The sequence below is a fragment of the Balaenoptera physalus genome, assembly GCF_965194825.1.
Source record: "Balaenoptera physalus genome assembly, chromosome: 7".
Lineage (NCBI taxonomy): Eukaryota > Metazoa > Chordata > Mammalia > Artiodactyla > Balaenopteridae > Balaenoptera > Balaenoptera physalus.
Window position 1 is genome coordinate 35,480,342 of NC_138886.1, and position 23,808 is coordinate 35,504,149.

A 23,808-nucleotide genomic window follows, 5' to 3' on the forward strand; every position below is an offset into this window, starting at 1 on the left:
AAACCCTGAGATGATCTTTTATAGCAAGTGCTGGGACTTGTGTTGGCCCTTGATGGTCCAGGAACTTGAGGTCTTTGAGGTACCTACGCCGTGTTCCCTGGATCTACTGCTGCTTCCCCCTTCCTTTCTAATTTTCTCCCTGTCCTCTGGGTCTAGTTCCTGTATCTTCATGTTCATTTGTTCCCTGGCTCCTGGTAATGACCCTGTGGGGCAGTGTGACTTAGGAGGTGCTCAGTTTGCTGTACTAAAAGAGCTCCTGGCTGGGAGGGAGGTAGGTCTCTTCTCCCTCCTGCCCTCTGGCTCCATGCCACAGCCCAGCTCATGGCTACACCCAGAGCTTCTTGCGAACAGTTGCCTGGAGGGAACAACGTTGTTGAGATTCAATATTTAAACACGAAACACATTTTTTCACTCACTCCTAACATGTTGATGTTTTCAGAGATGCTTTCTGTTTTCTGTTGACAAAGTGTGGCAGAGGGAGACAGAGGGGGCTGAGGGAGAGGGCCCCAAAGCCTAGGCCCGGCTCTTCCTCTGACTTGAGGAATGACCATGGGCAAGCCTTTTCCCTGTGCTGGCCTCGGTTTCCCCATCTGTAAAGTGGGGGTGAAGTCGGGTGGGCCAGAGTAAACTAGACAATCTTTCAGGCCTTTGCAGCTCTGACATCCACCAGAACTTCAAGAACCCTGCAGTGGCCGAGATCTCCCCATCCCTTGCAAGATGGTGCTGCATGCATAGCCTGGCTTGCTGATGGTAAGGAAAGGCCCATGAGAAGACAAGAACCCCCTGGAGCATAGATAGGCAGGCTTCAGAGGCCAGGTCTGTGGTGGGTTGGCAGGGGAATCCAGAGTGACCCAGGAGGTCAATGTTAATTGAGGCAATGAAACCAGAAAACTCCCCTGAGCAGCTAAGCGCAAGAGGGTTGCCACACAAATCACCAGGAAGAAATGATTAACTGGGTGTAGGCACAGAAGAGAAGTGGTTGGTGACCCATAACTTGTCCAGGACGATGGTGGATCCCCTGGGCCCCCCGAGGCTCCACGGGGGTAGGCGTGGAGGATGAGGTGGGGTGTGAAAGGAGGCTGAGGCAGAGGCGAGTTTGACAAGCTCTCCTCCCAGAAAGATTAACCAGGCGAAGCTGGCTGGGGAGAGGAGGCTGGTGGAGGAAGGGTGAGAAAGGCACGCAGATGGTTTCCATTTCGGGGAGGTTCCAACCTCTGACGCCTCACTTCGGGGTAGGGGAGGGGTGTGGAGAGGAGGAAGAAGCAGGGACTTTTCTGAGCAACATTTATAGTATCTAGGGTTATCAGAATTCATAGACCCTCTGCAGGGGCTCCCTCCTGGTGCCCGGTCCCACTCTCAGGGGATGTTTGAATCTCCTCTGGTTGCTCACCTCCAGGGACCTCGAGCCCACTGCATCCCAGGTGGTCTGTCCCACTGTTGGAAACTCCAGTCAGGAAGGGCTTCTTGGCACCAAGTCAAAGTCTGCATCTCTGGCTCCATCAGCGTTTGGCACAATATACCCCATAGAGGTTCGGCTTGGTTCTGGTCTGTGGAGACTTTTACCTAGGAAGCAGGAATAAATAATGTAAAATGATCACCAAGGTACACAAGTTATCTGGCAGGCCTGGTACCATGTTCTAGGGATTAGGGTTTTGCCAAGTTTCTGCCTCAGTTTCCCTCTTTGAGATAAAGACCACGGTGCTGGTTAATTCTGTATGCCTACTTGACTAGGTGATGGCGCCCAGCTGTTTGGTCAAATACTAGTCAACATGTTGCAGGGGAGGTGGTCTGTAGATGTAATTAACATCTACAATAAATTGACTGCCAGTAAAGGACAGTCCCCTCCACAGTGTGGGGAGGCCTCATGCGATTAGCTGAAGACCTTCAGGGTAAAAACTGAGGTTTCCTGAAGAAGAAGGGATTCTGCTTCAAAACTGTAAGACAGAAGTCCTGCCTGAGTTTCCAGCCTGATGGCTGCCCTACACATTCTGGACTTGCCATCCCCAACAGCTGCGTGGGCTTAAATACGTCTTTTTCTTTCTGTATACATATCCTACTGGTTTTGTTTCTCTGGAGAACCCTGACTGATGCAACCAAGCACCACCCTCTGTGCAAAGGCAGATAAAGAACACTTAATTCTTAGAAGAGCAATGTCCAAAAGGACTAATATATTTTTTTTAATTTTTAAAATTTTTATTATAAATTTATTTATTTATTTATTTATTTTTGGCTGCGTTGGGTCTTCGCTGCTGCGCGCGGGCTTTCTCTGGTTGCTGCGAGTGGGGGCTACTCTTCGTTGCGGTGCGCGGGCTTCTCACCGTGGTGGCTTCTCTTGTTGCAGAGCACGGGCTCTAGGCCCACGGGCTTCAGTAGTTATGGCACGTGGGCTCAGTAGTTGTGACTCGCAGGCTCAAGAGCGCAGGCTCAGTAGTTGTGGTGCACGGGCTTAGTTGCTCCGCAGCATGTGGGATCTTCCCGGACCAGGGCTCGGACCCGTGTCCCCTGCATTGGCAGGCAGATTCTTAACCACTGCGCCACCAGGGAAGTCCCAGGACTAATATCATTAAAAGTGCTAATTTGTGTGGTGCTGTGTTAATCTAAACCCATCTCTGAGGGTGCCATCCATTTCCCTACTCAAAATCCGTGATGGTTCCCTATTGCTACCACTGCCACGGTGTTAGCTACTGTTTATGAAGCATTTCTATCTATCAGACACTAAGCAAGTAATATATATAATTCATATATGTTAGATACTTTAATTCTTGCAGGAGAGAGGGTATTATGTCCATGTTTATGGATGAGGAAAATGAAACACAGAGGACCACACTCCTTGGTCTGAAATTTGGAGCCTTCAGTGATCTTGCTCCAATTTATCTCCCTCTACTCCCTTTCATGTTATCCATGGTCAAGGCAAATGAACTAGGCCCTCTTACTTAAGTGTGCTCTAGATTTTCCTACATCTGGATGTTGCCTATACCTGGATTTCTTCTGAAACGTAGTTCATCTTATCCTACACGTCAAAGTCTTCCCTCTGCTCCAAGGGCCAATTCCAAGGTCATCTCCTCTGTGAAGTTTTCCTGGGTCCCCAGCATCACTGACCCTGCAAGTGACCCCTTCCTGCACAGTCTCATATCTGGGCTTCTTTTTAATTTGAGTTACTGCCATCCATTTCAGGGTTTCTCTCTCCTCCAGTTAAAATGGAAGCTCTCTGAGGGCAGGAAACATGTCTGATGGATTACAACAGACGACAGTATTGAAACTCATGGGGTTTCTTTCTAAAACAGGGAACTTTGATTAGAAAAAAAATTAGTCCTCCTGGACTAAACTTCTTTAAGGAAGTGTCTGTGTGGTTGTTCTCTGAAAAATCAGGGCGATTTCTGCTCCAGCATTACGTTAGTAGACTTGAATTTTCTTTGCTCTTATCTTCCGTTTGAACAACAGACCTCACAATGATAATTTAGCAAGCTTTGTCTTGTTTGGTCTGCCTGAGGCTTGACAGAGCAACACCAGCAACCTGTGTACCCCCCCAAAACCCTACAATGGGAGTCCCACACTCACCCTCTCCAGCCTTAAGCCACCTTCCCAAAGGAACTACTGTGGACCTTTCCATTTGGAAGGGCAACCTCCCAGTCCAGTGGACTAAGGTTTTAGTCACCCCTATTTTGGTAATATCACACACAGAATGGTGCTGGGGACCAGTGAGTTACATTCATTTACTGACGCCTGTGTCAGGTCCCATTCTGGATCCTGTGAGAAAGGAGAAAGATGACATGGCCTTTATCTCTTTATTCTATCAACGTATGTTTGAGTCCCTACTCTACACCAGGAACACTTTGTAGCACTCAACTTGCTCGTACAGAGTCTGTCTTCTCCGTGGGCTACAAGCCCCATGAGCGCATGCATCATATTTGACTGGCTCATCACTGTACCTTGACTTCAGTGCAGTGCCTGGGACATAACAGCTATCTTATAAATATCTGTTGTAGAACTGAATGGGGTTTGAATCTGTCTCACCCACTAGAGAAAACGAGAGCTCCTCAAGAGTAGGGGAGCCCTTGTCAGCACAGGACCTGGCTCAGGTGAGATACTCAAGAAGTGTTTATTGAGTTGGCTGGATGGCCCAGTGTGGAGGTCCAGAGTGGGCCACACCTGACCAGGGCATGGGTTGGGGTGTGAACTCTGGGTTCTTTATGGGTTCCCATCTGCCTTGCTATGGGAACTGTGGCTCTTACTTTCTTCTGTGACCACTGCTTCTTACTTGTGGCTTTGGGGATTGAACAATTAATTGTGTAAAAGCTAAAAATAGAGACCTGACTCCACGAGGCTGCCATACAACAGCCAGTTCTAGGCACTTAACACTAGTTGTATGCTCAAAAAGGTGCTGTGAGGGGACATGACCCATGCTGAAACTGGGTTTCCTACTGAAACAGTATCAAATGGAGGGATTATGTTCATTATCAAGGGATTGATACTCAACTTTTCCTAAAAAGGTCCACAAGTGTGATGTTTAACCAGCTATCATGGCACTTATATAAAGTTCCTAGGCTGTGCACCAGACACGCCTGTGATTGGTTGGTGAGGCATGAATGAGGGATTGGCTTGTGGGGTCACGAGGAAGCAGCTGGAAGACTCTCCTCGGAGAGAGGTTGGGCCTGACATGAGCAGCTGGAAAGATGGACGGAGAAGGAGACTGTATAGAGTAAGAAGGCTCTCAGAGGCTGGGTCATGGGAAGACAGCCAGGTGATGCTTACTGTAAGGGCCATGAGTTGCTAATGCGAATTCAAGGACAAGAGTTGGGCAGGCTGGGGCCTTGCTGAGCTGCTGGTAGATTGAGGGCTGCCCACAGAGAGGCAGTGCTGCACACTGGTCATCACTATTGCTCTTGAGTGAAGCCAGTGGTGATTCTGGTTTGGTTAAGCCCAGGGATTCCAGTCACCATTAGACCATAGAACATCAGAGCAGGGAGCGACTAAGAACTCATCCAGGTTGATCTCACCACTTCCAATTTTATAATGAGGAAACTGGGGCCCTGAGAGGAGGTCACAAGTTATCAGAGCTCAAAAAGGCACAGGTCCTTGTGACAGCATCTGATTAGCAATATGTTTACACTGGTCTGTTATGTTTAAAAGGCTAACTTATGTTTGGTGGACATACTTGGGGGATGTAAGTGAAAATTTGTTAGGACTATTTGCTATTGTGTACAGGGCTGAACTCTTTGATATGAAGCAGGTAACTCAGACAGAAGGAAGTGATGGTCTGGTTTCTTCACAGGAAATCCTTCCTTTGCATGTGTACCTACCTTCTGTCCTCACTCGGGCTGCCACAGGGCATTTCCAGAGAGGACCTTCCCTCAAGGGAATAAGAGATAGGAAGCTCCTGGTCTCTGACCTGCCCTGGGTCCCCAGCACCATTCCAGTGGCCCCCCAGAGATCTCCCCTTTCCTTTTGTCTTTGGTGATCCTTCTATACCTCCCTACTCCCCTCAACCCTATTCCCTTATTCTTGGAAAAGCCTTCTCCATCGAAAGGGAGGCACTGAGGATACCATTTCCTCACCTTGCTCACCTGTCTACACACCTGCCTTCAACTCCTTTCAGGCATCCTTCTGGAGACATCCCTTCCCTCCTCCTTGAGTGCCATCAGTTGAGTTTTCTTCTGTTCTCCAACATCCCCTTTTCAGCACCTTCCTGTCAACAGCAACCAGGCAGAGTCCACTGTCCTGTTAACCTTTCATAGCCAAGGGTTTACAAAGAGATGTACATTTTCTCCTCTTCCCAGCTGCTCATTCCCTCCTCAATGCACTGTGGTCTGGCTTCTTGGCCCACCGCTATCTTGGAACTCCTTTGGTAAAGATCTCCAAAGAGCTACACGTCCCCAAATCTGAAAGATGCTTTTCAGTTCATACATTTATTTACCCAACATATATTTCACAGAGGAATTCAGGTATGAGAATATATGTAAGATGAGAAATTATAAATAATTAAAATAGCCTTAAGAAAAGTATACATCAGAATGGAGATTCAGAGAATAACAGATGAAATACTGCATCCCCCATAAAAGCTCAGGGAATAAAAACAAAGTGCAGCATGGTAGAAGCAACTCCTCTTACAGTTCTTGGGGGTGTGTAGTGGGTTGGATAGTGTTCCCCTCAAAGATATATATAAGTCTTAATCCCCAGTACCCATGAATGTGAACTTAACTGGAAATAGGGTCTTTGCAGAGGTAATTAAGGATCTTGGATCCTTGAGGCCATCTTGGCCTTAGGATCGGCCCTAAAGCCAAGACACATAGAAACATAGAGGAGAAGATGGAGGCAGAGATTGGAGTTATGTGTGGAAGCATCAAGGACTGCCACCAGTATCTGGGAGAGAGGCAGGGAACAGATTTACCCTCAGAGCATCAAGAAGGAACCAACTGGCAGAGCAGAGCTGGAGGTATCATGCTCCTTGACCACAGACTATACTACAAAACTACAGTAATCAAAACAATATGGTACTGGCACAAAAACAGACACATAGGTCAGTGGAACAGAACAGAGAGCCCAGAAATAAACCCACATACTTATGGCCAATTAATCTATGACAAAGGAGGCAAGAATATACAATGGAGAAAAGGTAGTCTCTTCATAAGTGGTGCTGGGAAAACTGGACAGCTACATTTAACAGAATGAAACTAGAACATTCTCTAACATCATATACAAAAATAGACTCAAAATGGATTAAAGATCTAAATGTAAGACTGGAAACCATAAAACTCCTAGAAGAGAACATAGGCATAAATTGTAGCAATATTTTTTTGGATCTGTCTCTTTAGGCAAAGGAAACAAAAGCAAAATAAACAAATGGAACTTTCGCAGAGTAAAGGAAACCATCAACATAAAACGACAACCTACTAACTGGGAGAAAATACTTGCAAATGATATGACTGGTAAGAGGTTAATATCCAAAATATATAAACAACTCATATAATTCAATATAAAAAAACACTCAACCCAATTAAAAAATTGACAGAAGACCTGAATAGGCAGTTTTCCAAAGACGACCTACAGATAGTCAACAGGCACATGAAAAGATGCTCAACATCACTAGTCATCAGAGAAATGTAAATCAAAAAACAACAATGAGATATCACCTCACACCTGTCAGAATGGCTATCATCAAAAAGACCACAAATAAAAAATGTTGGCAAGGATGTGGAGAAAAGGGAACACTTGTACACTGTTGGTAGGAATGTAAATTGGGGCAGCCATGATGGAAAACAGTATGGAACTTCCTCAAAAAACTAAAAATAGAACTACCGTATGATCCAGCAATTCTACTCCTGGGTATATATCCGAAGAAAACAAAAAGAGTAATTCAAAAAGATACCTGCACCCCAATGTTCATGGCAGCATTGTTCACAATAGCCAAGGTGTGGAGGCAACCTAAGTGTCCATCAACAGATGAATGGATAAAGAAGATGTGGTACATATATACAATGGAATACTATTCAGCCATAAAAAAGAACGCAATTTTGCCATTTGCAGCAACATGGATGAACTTGGAGGGCATTATGCTAAGTGAAATAAGTCAGACAGAGAAAGACAAATACTGTATGATATCACTTATATGTGGAATCTAAAAAATACAACTAGTGATCATAACAAAAAAGCAGCAGACCCACAGATACAGCGAACAAACTAGTGGTTACCAGTGGGGAGAGGGAATGGGGGAGGAGCAAAATAGGGATGGGGATTAAGAGGTACAAACTACTATGTATAAAATAAATAAGCTACTAGGATATATTTTACATCACAGAGAATATAGCAAATATTTTATAATAACTTTAAATGGAGTATAATCTATAAAAATTTGGAATCACTCTTGTATACCAGAAACTAATATAGTATAATAAATCAACTATACTTCAATTTTTTAAAAATTAAAAAAAAAAAAGAACCAACTCTGCTGACATCTTGATGTTGGACTTCAGGCCTCCAGAACTGTAAAAGAACAAGTTCTATTGTTTTAAGCCATCTAGTTTGTGCCCTAGGAAATGAGCATGGGCTACATCCTTGCTGTTTCATATCTCCATGCCTTTACTGACAAGATTCCTTCTCCTTGAAGGGCTCTTCCCTTTCGTTACCCTGGAAATTTTTTATTCTGTTATGAAGACCCATTGGAAGTCCTGGGCAAGAGAGGTCCTGCCCAGTCCCCTTGACTCTCCTTGACAGGACGATCCATTTCCATCCCTGCAGTCCTCACCTGTATGATAAAGTCATTTTTGTTTTTGTCTCTTCAATTGCTTGTTAGTCCCTGAGCCTTGAGATTTCTTAGTAAAGTCAACCTTAATCAATACTACTACCGGCACAAAAAGGGTCCATGGCAAACATCTTTTGACTAAATAACTCAAAAGGCAATAAGAATACCAAAGGATTAATGTTGTCTGTGGTGGTCATAAAAGAGGAATAGGATATTCTGGAAGGAGGCAACAGCATAGGTAAAGCATGACCTAATCATTTATCCAATGGGTCTGGAAGGGTGAAGGAGGCAGAGGAGAAAGAGGAGTGAAAAACTGCAGAAGCTAAGCTGGGAAGGCTTTGAATGTTAGGGCAGGAAGTTAGACATCAGCCTGTGGGCCATGGTCCCCCAATGCTGGTGCAGATTTTCACCAGCATGCCTCTTAGATACATTTCCTACCACTTAGGCCTGAGAGATCAGCTACTGCCCTCCCCCAGGCCCCAAAAGTTGGACATGTGCCTTGTGATCAGTCTCCTTCTTGGCGCCCCCATGGGCAAAGCAGGAAACAAAACTGAGGATGGCCTGCCGACTACTGATCCTTGGCCTTGTCCTTTTTTTTTTTCCCCAGAATATTCCCAATTCAGTGAAAAAACATTAAAATGTTTCCAGTAGATTACGAATGAAATTAGACTTTTGTTTTGACATATATATACATCTGTGAAACTATCCCTCAATCAAGATAATGAAGGTATTCACCATCCCCAAGTTTCCTTGTGCCCCTTTGTAATCTTCCTGCCCTACCCAATCATCCCCACCTCCAGGCAACCATGGATCTTCTGTTACTGTAATTTGCATTTTTTTGTAGTATTCCATTGTCAATTTGACCTTATTGGGTGCTGCATATTTTTTTATTCCTATAAATATTCTTGAGCTTTGTTCTTGGAATTGGTTATTTGGAAACACTCTGACTCTTTCAGGTCTTGTTTTTAAGCTAGTTAGGCAGAACCAGAGAAAAGTTTAGACCAAGTTTAGACCAAAAACTCTTCTGAGTACTGTAGTCACTGCTGCATGAACTATGAGGTTTTCCACTCTGACTGGTGAGAACAGAAACTATTCTTGGCCTTGTGTGAGCTCCGGATACAGTTCCCTCTAATCCTTTCAGGTGGTTTCCTCACACATATGCACTGACCAGTACTTAGCTGGGGACCCTCTGCAGATAGATCTCTGGGCTCTCTATGCAGCTCTCTCCTTTCTGGTAATCCAATCTGCAAACTCTAGCCATTTTGGCTTCTCCAGGCTCCCAGCTCTGTTTCCTCAGTGAGGCTCTTCCTGGGTTTCCCCTCCTTGCTCCACAATTGGGAAACCCTCCATGCAGTCAGCTGGGGCAATCAGAAGGCCATCTCTCAAAGTTCACTCTTCTTCCTTGTCTATGTTCAATGCCTTGAAAACTGCTTCACATATATTTTTACATTGTTTCAGGATGGAGGGTATATCTGATCCCTGTTACTCCAGTCTTGGCTGGAAGTAGAAATTTCTGAAACTACTTTTGATAAAGACTATGATATATGCTGCAATAAATTTGATATTCTGGGCTCTTTCATTTTGCACTGTCATATATGGGTACCACAAGCTGATAAACTCTTATTGAGAAAATGATTACATATAGTACATCAAAATGAAGTTGTATTTTCTGCACTCAAAAATTAAAAAACATTTTTTTGGTGTATGACTGCCAAGTATTCTTTTGTGGTAAGGGCTGTTCCGAGTTTACGGTTATAGCAGATGATGTTTTTCATTCATATTCCTGTGTCTCTGTCAGGAGGCTGCCTTCTCACTGCCCAAACCCACTTTGTCTAGAGCCAGAGTTGATTGGGAAAGGCTCCTGGAGCAGCTCTTAAACAATGGCTGATTTAAAACAAACAAAAAAATGATATAGACACACATACTCCTTTACCCCTGATCAGGGCAACTTTGAGGTGTGGCCCCTGCTGTCTCTAGTGTTCCCTTGGGAGTCTGAGAGCTACCCTCTGTGGGACCCTGATTTGATAAGGAATCCAGTTTGGATTCTTTCTCTTCTCTTCCCTGTCCCACTTCCCCACTCCCTTACCGTGTTTTATTGGAAACATTTCCCAGTAAATCACTTTAAAGGCTGATTTATTTCACAATTGTTAGGATGGGTATTTATTCACAAGACATTGCACCTTCGGTTTTCCATTTATTTTGCTCTTTACAAAATTCTCTTAATGGAAAAAATTTCAATTCCCTGGAAGACTGTAAAAGGCGCCTGGAACAGTTCTTTGCTCAAAAAGATAAAAAGTTTTGGTAAGATGGAATTATGAAGTTGCCTGAAAAACGGCAGAAAGTAGTGGAACAAATCGGTGAAAACACTGTTCAATAAGGTTCTTGGTTAAAATGAAAAATGTGGCTTTTAGTTTTACTTAAAAACCAAAGGAACTTTTGGTCAACCCAATACAATGTCCATCATATACATTAAACATACATTAAATGCACCTGAAACTTAAGTTGTTCTCTCTGGATAGCACAACTCTGAAACAGCTTCATCACATGAAGTGATTCTCTGCATGACAGGCACTGCATGTCTTCCAATGGTTGGTACTTTTTGAAATGTTAATAAGTCCAAACCCTAGGAGCCTGTGCTGGACTTGGGTCCTGGTGTCTACAACCTACTGACATTCTTTTTTTAAAAATAAATTTGTTTATTTTTGGCTGCATTGGGTCTTTGCTGCTGCATGTGGGCTTTCTCTAGTTACGGCGAGCGGGGGCTACTCTTCCTTGCGGTGCGCGAGCTTCCCACTGCAGTGGCTTCTCATGTAGCGGAGCACAGGCTCTAAGCACGTGGGCTTCAGTAGTTGTGGCACACAGGCTCTAGGGTGCAGGCTCAGTAGCTGTGGCCCATGGGCTTAGCTGCTCCACGGCATGTGTGATCTTCCCAGACCAGGGCTCGAACCCCTGTCCCCTGCATTGGCAGGCAGCTTCTTAACCACTGTGCCACCAGGGAAGCCCCCTACTGACATTCTTAACCAATCAAATGTCCCATTAGATAGTCTCCAACCCTGCCCACCACACTGCCCCCTGCCTCAGTTTACTCCCTTTGTTCTCACACCACAATTCTCTATTTATTGCGACAGAGCTAACACCCCAACCTGGTGCTCTAGCATTTGTATCCATGCTTCCTGGTTATACCAGTAATTCCCCTCAGCTGGCTGAGCGGCCATTAGCCTTGTCCCTCCACAAAGGGGTCCAAATGGTCTGTAGATATTCATGCCATGAAACTAGAGGCCCTTATTTCAGATGAGTGGGACATATCCCACCAAACTCTCAAACACCAGCACAATCTGATGAACGTCTAAGCTTTACAAGATAAGGGTACATCCTATCAGATGTGGAAGGCAACCTGCACCCACTTCTTCTAGGGAGAATTCCTTTTGAGAAAGGGGTTGGGGCTTCAATTAGGGTTTCTCAATCTCAGCACTACTGATATTTTGAGCTGGTTAATTCTTTGTTGTAGGAGACTATCTTGTGCATTGTAGAATTCTAGCAACATTCCTGGTCTCTACTCACTAGATGCCAGCAGTACCCTCTAAACTGTGAAAACTCAAAATGATAAGATCAGGGGATCAAGATAGTGATGAAGGAATGATTCTATTATTTTGTATGTAATCTTTTGTTGGCAGAAGAATTTTCAGTTGTTTCCTATGAGCAGCTTCGTTCTGTATCTTTTATCAACAGATTATTGGTATACTGTTAACCCTGTCTCTCCTTACAAACACAGCTCATATCAATCTTTTCCCTGCAGCACTAACAAATAACGTTTCTTTGCCCATCAGAGTGGCAAACAGAAAAAGGCATGAAAATATTCCATGTCATTGTGGGAGTGGGGAGATGAACACTCTCATACACTGCTAGGAATGTAATTTGCAACATGTACTAAAACTTGCATGAAATATATGCATGTTTTTTGACACATAAGTTCATAAGTTCTGCTTTATATGGAATAACTGAAGAAGATACAATGTGTGTAGAGGGATTTTTTTTTTTTAATAATGAAAATCAGAAGTAACCAAAAAAGTCAACAACAGAGAGCTGATTAAATAAATTATGGTATAACTATATAATAGGATATCATGTAACCATTGAAAATGGTGTAGATATATGTTTGATCAGAAAGAAAGATTTTCATTATTAAGTGGAAAAACAGGCTACAAAACAATATATTTATGTATAGAAAAAAGCGTGGACAGACAGACACTAAGAATTTTAACCATATCTTTGGGTAGAAGAATTAAGTATGATTCTTATGTTAAAAACATTTTCCCCCTTTGGTAGCAATACTTAACATCAGACAAAATAGACTGTATTGAGACTGTAATGAGAGACAAAGAAGAACACTATATAATGATAAAGAGATCTAGCCAACAAGAAGATATACAATTGTAAATATATATGCACCCAACATAGAAGCATCTAAATACATAAAGCAAATATTAACAAACATAAAGAGAGAATTTGAAAATAATAGTAGGAGACTTTAACACCCCACTTACATTGGTGGAGAGATCATCCAGACAGAAAATCAATAAGGAAGCACTGGCCTTAAATGACACATTAGATCAGATATATATATATATATATATATATATATATATGATATATGTATGTGTGTGTGTGTGTGTGTGTGTGTGTGTGTGTGTGCGCATGTGAGTATGTATAAAACTTTACCTCCAAAAGCAGCAGAATACACATTCTCTTAAAGTGCACACGGGGGGTGGGGGGGTGGGGGAAAAAAAATAAAGTGCACACAGAACACCCTTCAGGATAAATCACATGCTAGGCCACAAAACAAGTCTCACTACATTTAAGAAGACTTAAGCCATACAAGTATCTTTTCTGACCACAATGGTATGAGACTAAAAATCACCTACAAGAAAACTGCAAAAAACACAAACATGTGGAGGCTAAACAATATGCTACTGAACAGCCAATGGATCACTGAAGAAATCAGAGGAAGTTTAAAAATACCTGGAGTTAAATGAAAATGGAAACAAAATGATACAAAAATCTATGGGATGCAGCAAAAGCAGTTCTAAGAGGGAAGTGTATAGTGGTACAAGCCTACCTCAGGAAACAAGAAAAATCTCAAATAAACAACCTAACCTTACATCTAAAGGAACTAGAAAAAGAACAAACAAAACCCAGAGTTAGTAGAATAAAAGAAATAATAAAGATCAGAGCAGAAATAAATGATATAGAGACCAAAAAACAATAGAAATGATCAATGAAACTAAGAACTAAGAAAGATAAACAAAATTGATAAACTTTAGCCACATTCATCAAGAAAAAAAGAGAGGAAATCAGAAAGAGAAGTTATAACTGACATCATCAAAATACAAAGGATCATAAGAGATTAACATAAACAATTATATGCCAATAAAATGGACAACCTAGAAGAAATGAATAAACTGCTAGAAATATATAATCTCCCAAGACTGAATCAGGAAGAAATCAAAAATATGACAGACCAATAGACCAATTACCAGTAATGAAATTGAATCAGTAATAAACAAAACAAAACAAAACAAACAAAAAAACCTAAAAAAACTCCCAACAAACAAAAGTCCAGGATCAGATGGCTTTACAGGTGAATTCTACCAAACATTTAAAGAAGAGTTAACACCTATTCTTATCAAACTATTCCAAAAACTAAAGAGGAAGAAATGCTTCTGAACTCATTCTATGAGGCCAGCATCACCCTGATACCAAAACCAAAGACACCACAATAAAAAGAAAATTACAGGCCAATATCACTGATGAACACAGATGCAAAAATCCTCAACAAAAAATATTAGCAAACCAAATTCAACAGTACATTAAAAGGATCATGATCAAGTGGGATTTATCCCAGGATTCAAGCATGGTTCAACACCCACAAATTAATCAATGCGATACACTACATTAACAAATTGAAGAATAAAAATCATATAACAGATGCAGAAAAAGCTTTTGACAAAATTTAACATTTACTTATTTATTTATCTATTTTTGGCCACGTCACGCAGCTTGCAGGATCTTAGTTCCCCAGCCAGGGATTGAACCCAGGCCCTGGCAGCGAAAGTGCTGAATCCTAACCACTGGACCGCCAGGGAATCTCCACAAAGTGAGTATAGAGGGAACATAACATAATAAAGGCCACGTATGACAAGCCCACAGCTAACATCATACTGAACAGTGAAAACCTGAAAGCATCTCCTCTAAGATCAGGACAAAGACAAGGATGCCCACTCCTGCCACTTCTACTCAACATAGTACTAGAAGTCCTAGCCACAGCAGTCAGACAAGAAAAAGAAATAAAAGGAACCTAGATTGAAAAGGAAGTAAAACTTGTTAATGTTTGCAGATGATATGATACTATACACAGAAAATCCTAACAATGCCACCAAAAAACTATTAGAACTACTAAATGAATTCAGTAAAGTTGTAAGATACAAATTAATATACAGAAATCTTTTGTGTTCCTATATACTAACAATGAACTATCAGAAAGAGAAATTAAGAAAACAATCCCATTTAAAACTGTATCAAAAAGAATAAAATACCAAGGAGGTAAAAGACTTGTACTTGGAAAACTCTGAGACACTGATGAAGGAAACTAAAGATGACACAAACAAATGGAAATATATACTGTGCTTATGGATCAGAAGAATTAATATTGTTAAAATGACCATACTACCTAAGGCAATCTACAGATTGTAATCCCTATCAAAATACCAATGCCATTTTTCACAGAACTAGAACAAATAATTCTAAAATTTATATGGAAACACAAAAGACCCCAAATAGCCAAAACCATCTTGAGAAAGAACAACAAAGCTGGAGGTATCATGCTCACTGATTTCAAACTATAGTGCAAAGCTACAGTGATCAAAACAGTAGAGTACTGGCACAAAAACGGACACACAGATCAATGGAACAGAAGAGAGTGCCCATAAATGAACCCCCATTTACATGGTCAATTAATCTACGATAAAGGAGGCAAGAATATACAATGGGGAAAAGACAGTCTCTTCAATAAATGGTGTTGGGAAAACTGAACAGCTACATGGAAAAGAATCAAACTGGACCACTTTCTCACATGATATACAAAAATAAACTCAAAATAGATTAACCAGTTAAATATAAGACCTGAAACTGTAAAACTTCTAGAAGAAAACATAGGCAGCATGCTCTTTGTCATTTAGCCATATTTTTTTGGATGTCGTCTCAGTAAGGGAAACAAAAGCAAAAAATAAACAAGTGGGACTGCATCAAACTAATAAACTTTTGCACAGCAAAGGAAGCTACTATCAACAAAACAAAAAGGCCACCTACTGATTGGGAGAAGATATTTGTAAATGATATATTAGATAAGGGGTTAGTATCTAAGATATAGAAAGAACTCATACAACTCAATATCAAAAAAAAAAAAACCCGATTAAAAAATAGGCAGAGGACTTGAATAGACATTTTTCCAAAGAAGACCTACAGATGGCCAACAGGCACATTAAAAGATGCTCAACATCACTAATCATCAGGGAAATGCAAATCAAGACCACAATGAGATATCACCTCACACCTGTCACAATAGCTATTATCAGAAAGATAAGAAATAACAAGTTGTTGGCAAGGATGTGGGAAAAAAGGGAACTCTCATGCACTGTTGATGGGAATGTAAATTGGTATAGCCCCTATGCAAAACAGCATGGAGGTTCCTTAAACAATTGAAGATAGAACTACTATATGATCCAGCAATTCCACTTCTGGGTATTTTCTTTTTTTTTTTTGGCTGCACCACACGGCTTGTGGGATCTTAGTTCCTCTACCAGGGATTGAACCCAGGCCCTTGGCAGTGAATGCGAGGGGTCCTAACCACTGGACTGTTAGGGAATTCCCCTCTTCTGGATATTTTTCTAAAGAAAACAAAAACACTAATTTGAAAACACTATGTTCAGTGCAGCATTATTTACAAGAGCCAAGATATGGAAGCAACCTAAGTACCCATGAATAGATGAATGGATAAAGATGTGATACACACACACACACACACACACACACACACACACACACACACTGGAATATTACTCAGTCATAAAAAAAGAATGAAATCTTGTCATTTGCAACAATACAGATTGCCTAGAGGGTTTCATGCTAAGTGAAATAAATGACAGAGGAAGATGAATACCATATGATTTCACTTATATGTGGAATAAAAAACAAAACAAAGAAATAGGCATAATAAAGCATAAACAGACTCATAGACAGAGAACAAACTGGTGATTGTCAGAGGGGAGAGAGGTGGGGGGAATGAATGAAATAGATAAGGGAGATTAAGAGGTACAAACTTCCAGTTATAAAATAAATAAATCACAGGGATGTAATGTACACCGTAGGGAACATAGTCAATAATATTGTAATAACTTTGCATGGTGACAGATGGTAAGTAGACTTATCGTGGTGATAATTTTGTGATGTATAAAGTACTGAATCACTTTATACATTATGCAGTATACCTAAAACTAATATAATCTGTAAGTCAATTATAATTCAATTTAAAAAAAAGGTATAATCTTCCAGTTAAAAAATAAATGAGTCATGGGGATGAAATGTACAGTATGGTGAGTATAGTCCATAATATTGTAATAACTTTGTATGATGACAGATGGTAACTAGAAAAAATTTTTTTAAATATTTTTCCCCCTTAAAAAGAATATGTACTCCTTGTATAACATAAAGAGCTGATAATAAGCACTGTTAATAGCATGGTTCTGAAATAATAGGCACTGCCAGTAGCATGGTCCATGAAAGCAAGGCTTTCCATTGAGAAAGTTGGAGACAGTTTCTCTGTGCTCTATTCTAAAAATGCCAAACATGAATCAAGTTAGAACCCAGGAAAGGAGCTACTCAGGCTGTTTCTAATCAAAGTGGGACCAGAGGCAAAAGATGTTTAGAGTCTTCTCAATCTTAGCAACTATGTGGATCCTTATGGTTTGGGACATCTCCTTTTCTCTTAACCACATTTATCCATTTAAAGTCTTATTTGATTGTCAAATTACTAAATATTTTAAACTCCCCGTTCTTGTATGGAAAGTTAGTGTGTGAGTAGACTGACTAACTGAACACTTGGTGTAAGAGCCAGGTGCCAAGGGCAATGAAGAGGAAATGGAGCAGAAGCTCCTTTTGTGCTTCTGTTCTTTCCTTATCATCCTAATGCCCCAAAGTGAAGTAGCTCAGCCTCCTTTCCTATCTGCATATAAATGCATGGACCTGAAGGGTAAATTATACCCCAGAACAAAATGTTTGTCTAATAAAAAAAAATAAAATTTGGGAGGAAAAAGAAGGTAATGTGCAGAAACAAATAGAAGAAGAGCTTCGTTTCTTCCCTCCTCCAAACAATTTTCTAAGTATGAAAGGCAATCCCATTTCTGCCCTGAAAGCAGAGGTCCTCAGATCTGAAGGAATGCTAGTCACACCACATCAGTAATAAGCCACACCTGTCCCAGGTTCTACTGAGAAATAATGCCAATTATCTCAAGGCTTACCACTCTATGAAGCCATTTTTCATGGCTGCCACTTTTAGCAGGGTATTAAAAGACTGTGCCCACTTACCTTAGGGTCAAAACAATCCCAGTAGATGTTAGGAAGCCAACCACCAACACACAACGAACGCTTGACAGTTAGCTGAAAGCTGGGCAGCCACGGGGAAGGTGGTAAACTAAAGACACTAAGTCTGATTCTAGAGGAGAGATTCTCCCTTGCCCTCCAAAAGAAAAGAGAGCTAATCCTACCAGATATACAGCAGACTGTGTACTCCACAAAGAGTAAAACACAAATTTAAGATTCCAATTGTTGGAGAACATGGAGAAACATTTTGTTTCTCCATCTCATTTTATTCTGGCATAAAGCTAGTGCTTGGGCACAGTGAGGGCATTTGACCCCAGTTTATAGAGATTTTGTAACTTTAGTCACTTGTCCAACCCAAGTACGCCCTTTGTCACTACTCAAACTCTCATTGTCTTTTTACATAGTAGACAGATTTATTTACTCTATTTCAGACATTTTATTTTTCTTATTCTAACATTAGGCTCTGATAAGTACAAAAGGTTCACAAGTATAAAAATTTCTGTATAACTCTGTGGTAGTTAAAAAACCCATGAGAACAAAACAATTTTTTAAGTTGGATGATATTCATCTTAAATATGTGAGGGACAGTCTTCCTCAAGTATGGCTGTAAAAATGGTAAAAATGATTTCCTTGTGATTAAGTTAAAAATTTTGATGACTCTTACACTTGTTTCAGGAAATCTGTTTCTCAACATTTACTCTGGATGGATTCCTTACTTGTATTTTGCTCTAAAACCTAATTCCCTGTCTCTTCAGTGCTTCAATGACGACACCTTCATTTTCAGCCTGTGATACTCTGACCAAAGTAAGATTCTGACACCAGCTTCAGAAGCAAGAAAACCCAGATTTAGATATATAGTTATTATCCTTTCCGATATTAAAAAAAAAAGGAATGCTGAAAAAGAGTGATGAATTTTTCATATTAGCATTAATTTATCTTCTTGCAAGGATTTAATTTTCGTACACTGCATACATTTAATGAGCTTTTCTATTTTTTCAAAATATTAAAAAAAATTTTTTTTATGAAAAGATTAATTCTTCCTATCCCTAGGGTACTGAGTGAATAAAAATGACGTCCTGGAACAGGGGAAGTCCGAGTTTATCGTTCTGTTTTCTTACCTAACAACCTGTTGGACACAGAGAACTGAGATCTCCAAGGACTTTGTTCAATAGCTCTAGGTATGGCTGAGATTAAAAAAACAAAAACAAAAACCTCATTTTATTTAATCATAGATAATACAAATATTGCCAGGATGTTGTAGACATGAAGACCAAACACTGGGAAGCCAAATCAGAAGCTAACTCACAGCTTAGACTTTTTTTTCCTCTGCTTAATGAGAAATAAATTATCATTGCCATCATCCTCCCAACAGCTCTCCTTTTTCTTATGCCTGACCCTCCTGCCCTCTCTGGGCAGCCTGTCTTCTCTTGGCTTGTGGTAATGCGATGAGTGGTGAAAGGGCTTGTGAGGCTTCTGGGTTTTGACAGTGCCAGGAGAAGAGTGGACTCTGGGGCCCCTGGGGTAGTCCTCATCCACTTCATGACACCTGTCAGCCTTCCTGTGCTTCTCACGCTCTCTGCTGGTCCTGTTCATGGCTTCTTTCTGGGTTTCTTTCTTTTCTTGAGGCCATGTGTTATTTCTCCATGAGGCATGGCTCTTCCTCATATCACGGTGGGGCCTCTTATCTGCTGCTTCCATATGAGGCCTCTTGAACTGCCTTGGAAAGTCCCCATTCTTCTGGAGTTCTGGAAAACATAAAAGTATTTCTGCATATTCAGCAGCTAGACAGTCCATGCAGAGCTTTCACTGGTCTGTAAATAACTTAGCAGAGAGGGAAGCCAGACATTTAAATGCATTAATGATATGACATTCTAAAGAGCCCTTACTAAGGTAAAAAAATCACTCACTAAAAACTCAATGGTTGTAGTTCTATATTTCTAAACATGGAAAACATCCAGAAATCCAATGATACTTATTTTGTTCAATACAGTTTAACTAGGTTCAACAAGGGAGACAGGGACCAGTGAGAGCAGTAATCATGTCAGCTTTGTGAAAAGTCACGTCTGACCAATTCAAGTTCCTGCAGTGATAAAGAGACAGCCCTTGATGGTAAGGTGAAGCAAGATGTATAATGTGGCCTTTTGACAGTTTCATATGACATTTCAATTATACTCTGAAGATAAAGTCTGGCCACAGTACTTATAGGTGGATGCCATACTGGACAGGAGATTATTCCTCCAGATTATTCCTCCAGAGTAGAGATCACTGGCTTAGAGACTGAGTGTGCACATGTGCACACACTTGAGTATCTAAGAGGTTTAAGTGCCAGATTTGATGTTATATTTTATCAGGACTCGGCACTCTTACTATAAGCATCTGATGGTAGTGATTCTGATGGGATAAGTGGGAGATGAGGTTACAGTGAGGGATGAAAACTAAGGTCAACAGAACCTTGAAAGATTAAAGAAGTCACCAATAAAAAAATGGGACAGAGTGCGAAGTAGTATATTTAGGGGACAAAAATGAATTCTAGAATATAGAGCAAAAGTAAGTATCAATAATTACTTATAGACTTCAGTATAAAATATAAAGTCCAATATAGTGAGCCTCAAAGTGGATCTGTGCCACAGAGTTGCTGATATAACTAATTAAAAAGGAGAACAAAGGATATTTCCCTGATTATAAAAAGAAAGCATCCACAACCCTTTAATCCAGAGATGACATTTTGGTGCATTTCTTTGTAATCTTTTAAAAATTTAGTTGGCTAATCATTATCTTCTTGTACTATAATTTCTCTACATAGAGAGATAAAATATGCAAAATATGCAGGAGTTGAGAAGTAATTCCTCTACTTTCCTCCAAAATTACTATCTTCATTTTGAAAGGACCTGAACTCAGAGAGAGTCTGGAAGAGAATAATGAAAAGGTCAAGGGTCAACAATGTATGCGTTAACTTGAAAAATATAGAACTATTTGGTCCTGAAAGCAAAAGAAGTAACTTTGTAAACCACTGTGAAGCATACGGCAAGAAAGAAGAGTGGCAGAGAAAATAAGCCTAAATTATAAAATAACTTGGTGAGAAAGAACATTATGTTAGCAACAGCAAATAAAGAAATGGAGGTGGCTGTGGATCTGGAGCTCTGTTCATAATGGTGGCCAATAAAAAATGACTTCTTTGGGGAAGCTCCAGGAATCACCTAGCAGGGAAAGCTTTTCTTTGCTTGAAAAATACTAGAGATATAAAGAGGGAGAACATAATTATTTGTTGAAAAGAAAAATCTCAAAGGAGCCTTTAAAAACTCTGCATGCATAAATGGATGTAAATATTTTCTGGACATTTTCTAAAATGATCATCATGTGAAAAAAATGTTCATTGTGAATAGGTTACAACACAGGATTTTTGAAGTAGGTGCTTGATTTCTGGAGATCAAGAAAGTTCCAGTTTCAGGCTTCCCTGGTGGCGCAGGGGTTAAGAATCCACCTGCCAATGCAGGGGACACGGGTTCGAGCCCTGTTCTGCGAAGACCCCACATATCGCGGAGCAACTAAGCCCGTGCACCACAACTACTGAGCAGGCGCTCTAGAGCCCGCGAGCCACAACTACTGAAGCCCGCGTGCCTAGAGCCTAAGCTCTGCAACAGGAGAAGCCACCGCAATGAGAAGCCCGCGCACCGCAACAAAGAGTAGCCCCCACTTGCCGCAACTATAGAAAGCCCGCGTGCTTTCTCTTTTTTTTCAAGGGCAACTAAGACCCAACGCAGCCAAAAATTGATAAATTAAATAAATAAATTTTAAAAAAAGAATAGAAAAAAAAAAAGTTCCAGTTTCTATAGTAATTATTAAAAGCATTTTCTGTCCTAACCAAAGGCCCACAAAGCAGTTTGCAAAGACAGTGCAAAAAAAGAAATTTAGGAACTATTGCAAAGGTGATTTAGTGAGAAATCTAGTAACATACCTTTCACTTTTCGTTTTATTCTCTGATCTCTCTCCCGGATTTCGTATTTGTCATCATAGTAGTAGATGAATGGAGATGTTGGAAAGGTCTGGTTAAACATTCGTCTTTCTGTACATTCCTGCAAATTGTATTTGAAATTATGATGTCACAAGGTCACACTGTTCAGACAACTTTTTTGGTAAGATTATGGACCACTGTAATTAGTGATGAGCCCCCACTGCTGATACTCACACTGTGGCTGCAGGATGTGGTCTTGCTGGGACACTGGGAGGATCAGCCAAACACCCGATCGTGCTTACATGCTAGTCTTTCAGGCTTGGATTTTCTTCCTTTCTTTCTTTACCTACAAAACCCTTCTTATCTTTTTAAAATTTTCCCTGCCAACCTTCTCCCCCAGCAATGCCTTGTTCCTCTGTTGGAGGGTTTATTTTATTTAAAATTATGTTTTATCAGTTCTTTGCTTGTCTGTCTCTTCTAACAGCCTTCCATCGAGTGTTTCTCCTTTTCTTCTTCTCTTCACATTTACACCCTCAATGTGGGGGTAAATTCTTAGCCCTTTACTCCCTTTCATCCACACAAGTAGTTTTTGCAAGCTTATTTTAAGTCAACACTCACTGCTCACAAGGGCAGTGATTCTTATGGTGGGGAGCAGGGTGGTGGTGGGTTGTGCCTAGCTTGAAAATGTTCCTAGGTAATTCTGAAGGAAACCTCTCTTCTCTTTGCTCCCCTTACTCAAGAAGAGATCACTCCTCCCACTCACCCCAGGACAGCTCCCTACTCTCCTAACTCTGGCCTTCTGGTAGCTGCTACTTTCCAAATCCACATCCTTGGCCTGACCCATGTCCCATGTAGTAGGCTTTGTTAATCCTGGTCTGTGACGTATATCCATTCAGCTTGTCTCAAACCAAATAATGTCTTTCATTTGAAAGAGGCTTCATTTTGGAACTTTCCGCTTCTGTCTTCTGCCATCTTGCTTAAAATCTATTATAAACGTTCAGTGCTTCTGAGCTAGGTACTGAAGAAAGATTAAACTACAAGTATTCCCTGCTTTTAAAAAGTTTGCTTTATACCGCTTCATTTTTATGAAAGACCTGTTTTCACTAGCAGAAAGAAATATGAAGAGGATTTTCACCTTTACAAGAAAAGGTGAAAAGTGAAAATAGTGTTTAGCGTTTGTTTTGCAGCAACCGTTATAGACAGTGAGCACCTCGAGCAGTGGGAGTGGCACCACCAAGCTCCTTCCCCAGGAACTACACTCAGCTTCTCGGCCTCAAGCCGCCATAGCTTTGAACTGTGTCTGTGAGCATCTGTGCCTTATCTCCACTTATTTTTTGCATTCGTTTGAAAGATGTGTTGTAAGGTAACTGCTTCTTCGCTTTACAGCTACTTTGGCTTAGGAAAGGTTTCACAGGAACGCTCTACTTTCAGATAATGGAGAAAATCTGTCCCTCTTAGGAAGAAAGTATGCGAAATACCTGCCTAGAATTTAGCTGATTTATCATATCTTTGTCATTATATACTCAACTTGTAATTTTTTTTTCTTAACATCTTTATTGGAGTATAATTGCTTTACAATGGTGTGTTAGTTTCTGCTTTATATCAAAGTGAATCAGCCCTACATATACATATATCCCCATAACCCCTCCCTCTTGCGTCTCCCTCCCACCCTCCCTATCCCACCCCTCTAGGTGGTCACAAAGCACCAAGCTGATCTCCCTGTGCTATGCGGCTGCTTCCCACTAGCTATCTATTTTACATTTGGTAGTGTATATATGTCCATGCCACTCTCTCACTTCGTCCCAGCTTCCCCTTCCCCTTATCCTCAAGTTCATTCTCTACGTCTGTGTCTTTATTCCTGTCCTGCCGCTAGGTTCTTCAGAACCATTTTTTTTTTCTTTTTTTAGATTCCACGTATATGTGTTAGCATACGGTATTTGTTTTTCTCTTTCTGACTTACTTC

General features: G+C 40.8%; 1 protein-coding gene and 1 pseudogene across 4 annotated transcripts in view; both read right to left on the reverse strand.

Annotated features, from left to right (window-relative positions):
- LOC309663961 (large ribosomal subunit protein uL23 pseudogene) overlaps nt 1–11,251 on the reverse strand; it is a 50,055-nt pseudogene extending 38,804 nt beyond the window's left edge. Inside the window, exon 1 of the transcript XR_014268433.1 lies at nt 1,391–11,251. The product of XR_014268433.1 is annotated as a large ribosomal subunit protein uL23 pseudogene (transcript). The remainder of the gene's footprint in view (nt 1–1,390) is intronic.
- A 4,788-nt stretch (nt 11,252–16,039) lies between these two features.
- The window catches only part of ZCCHC7 (zinc finger CCHC-type containing 7), a 243,451-nt gene continuing 235,682 nt past the window's right edge, over nt 16,040–23,808 (reverse strand). For all 3 annotated transcript variants that reach the window (XM_082468678.1, XM_082468680.1, XM_082468679.1), the window contains exons 8-9: nt 21,849–21,966; nt 16,040–19,638 (exon numbers count right to left, since the gene is read on the reverse strand). In XM_082468678.1, the coding sequence (XP_082324804.1) occupies nt 19,196–19,638; nt 21,849–21,966 (561 nt within the window). In that variant the 3' untranslated portion in view covers nt 16,040–19,195. The remainder of the gene's footprint in view (nt 19,639–21,848; nt 21,967–23,808) is intronic.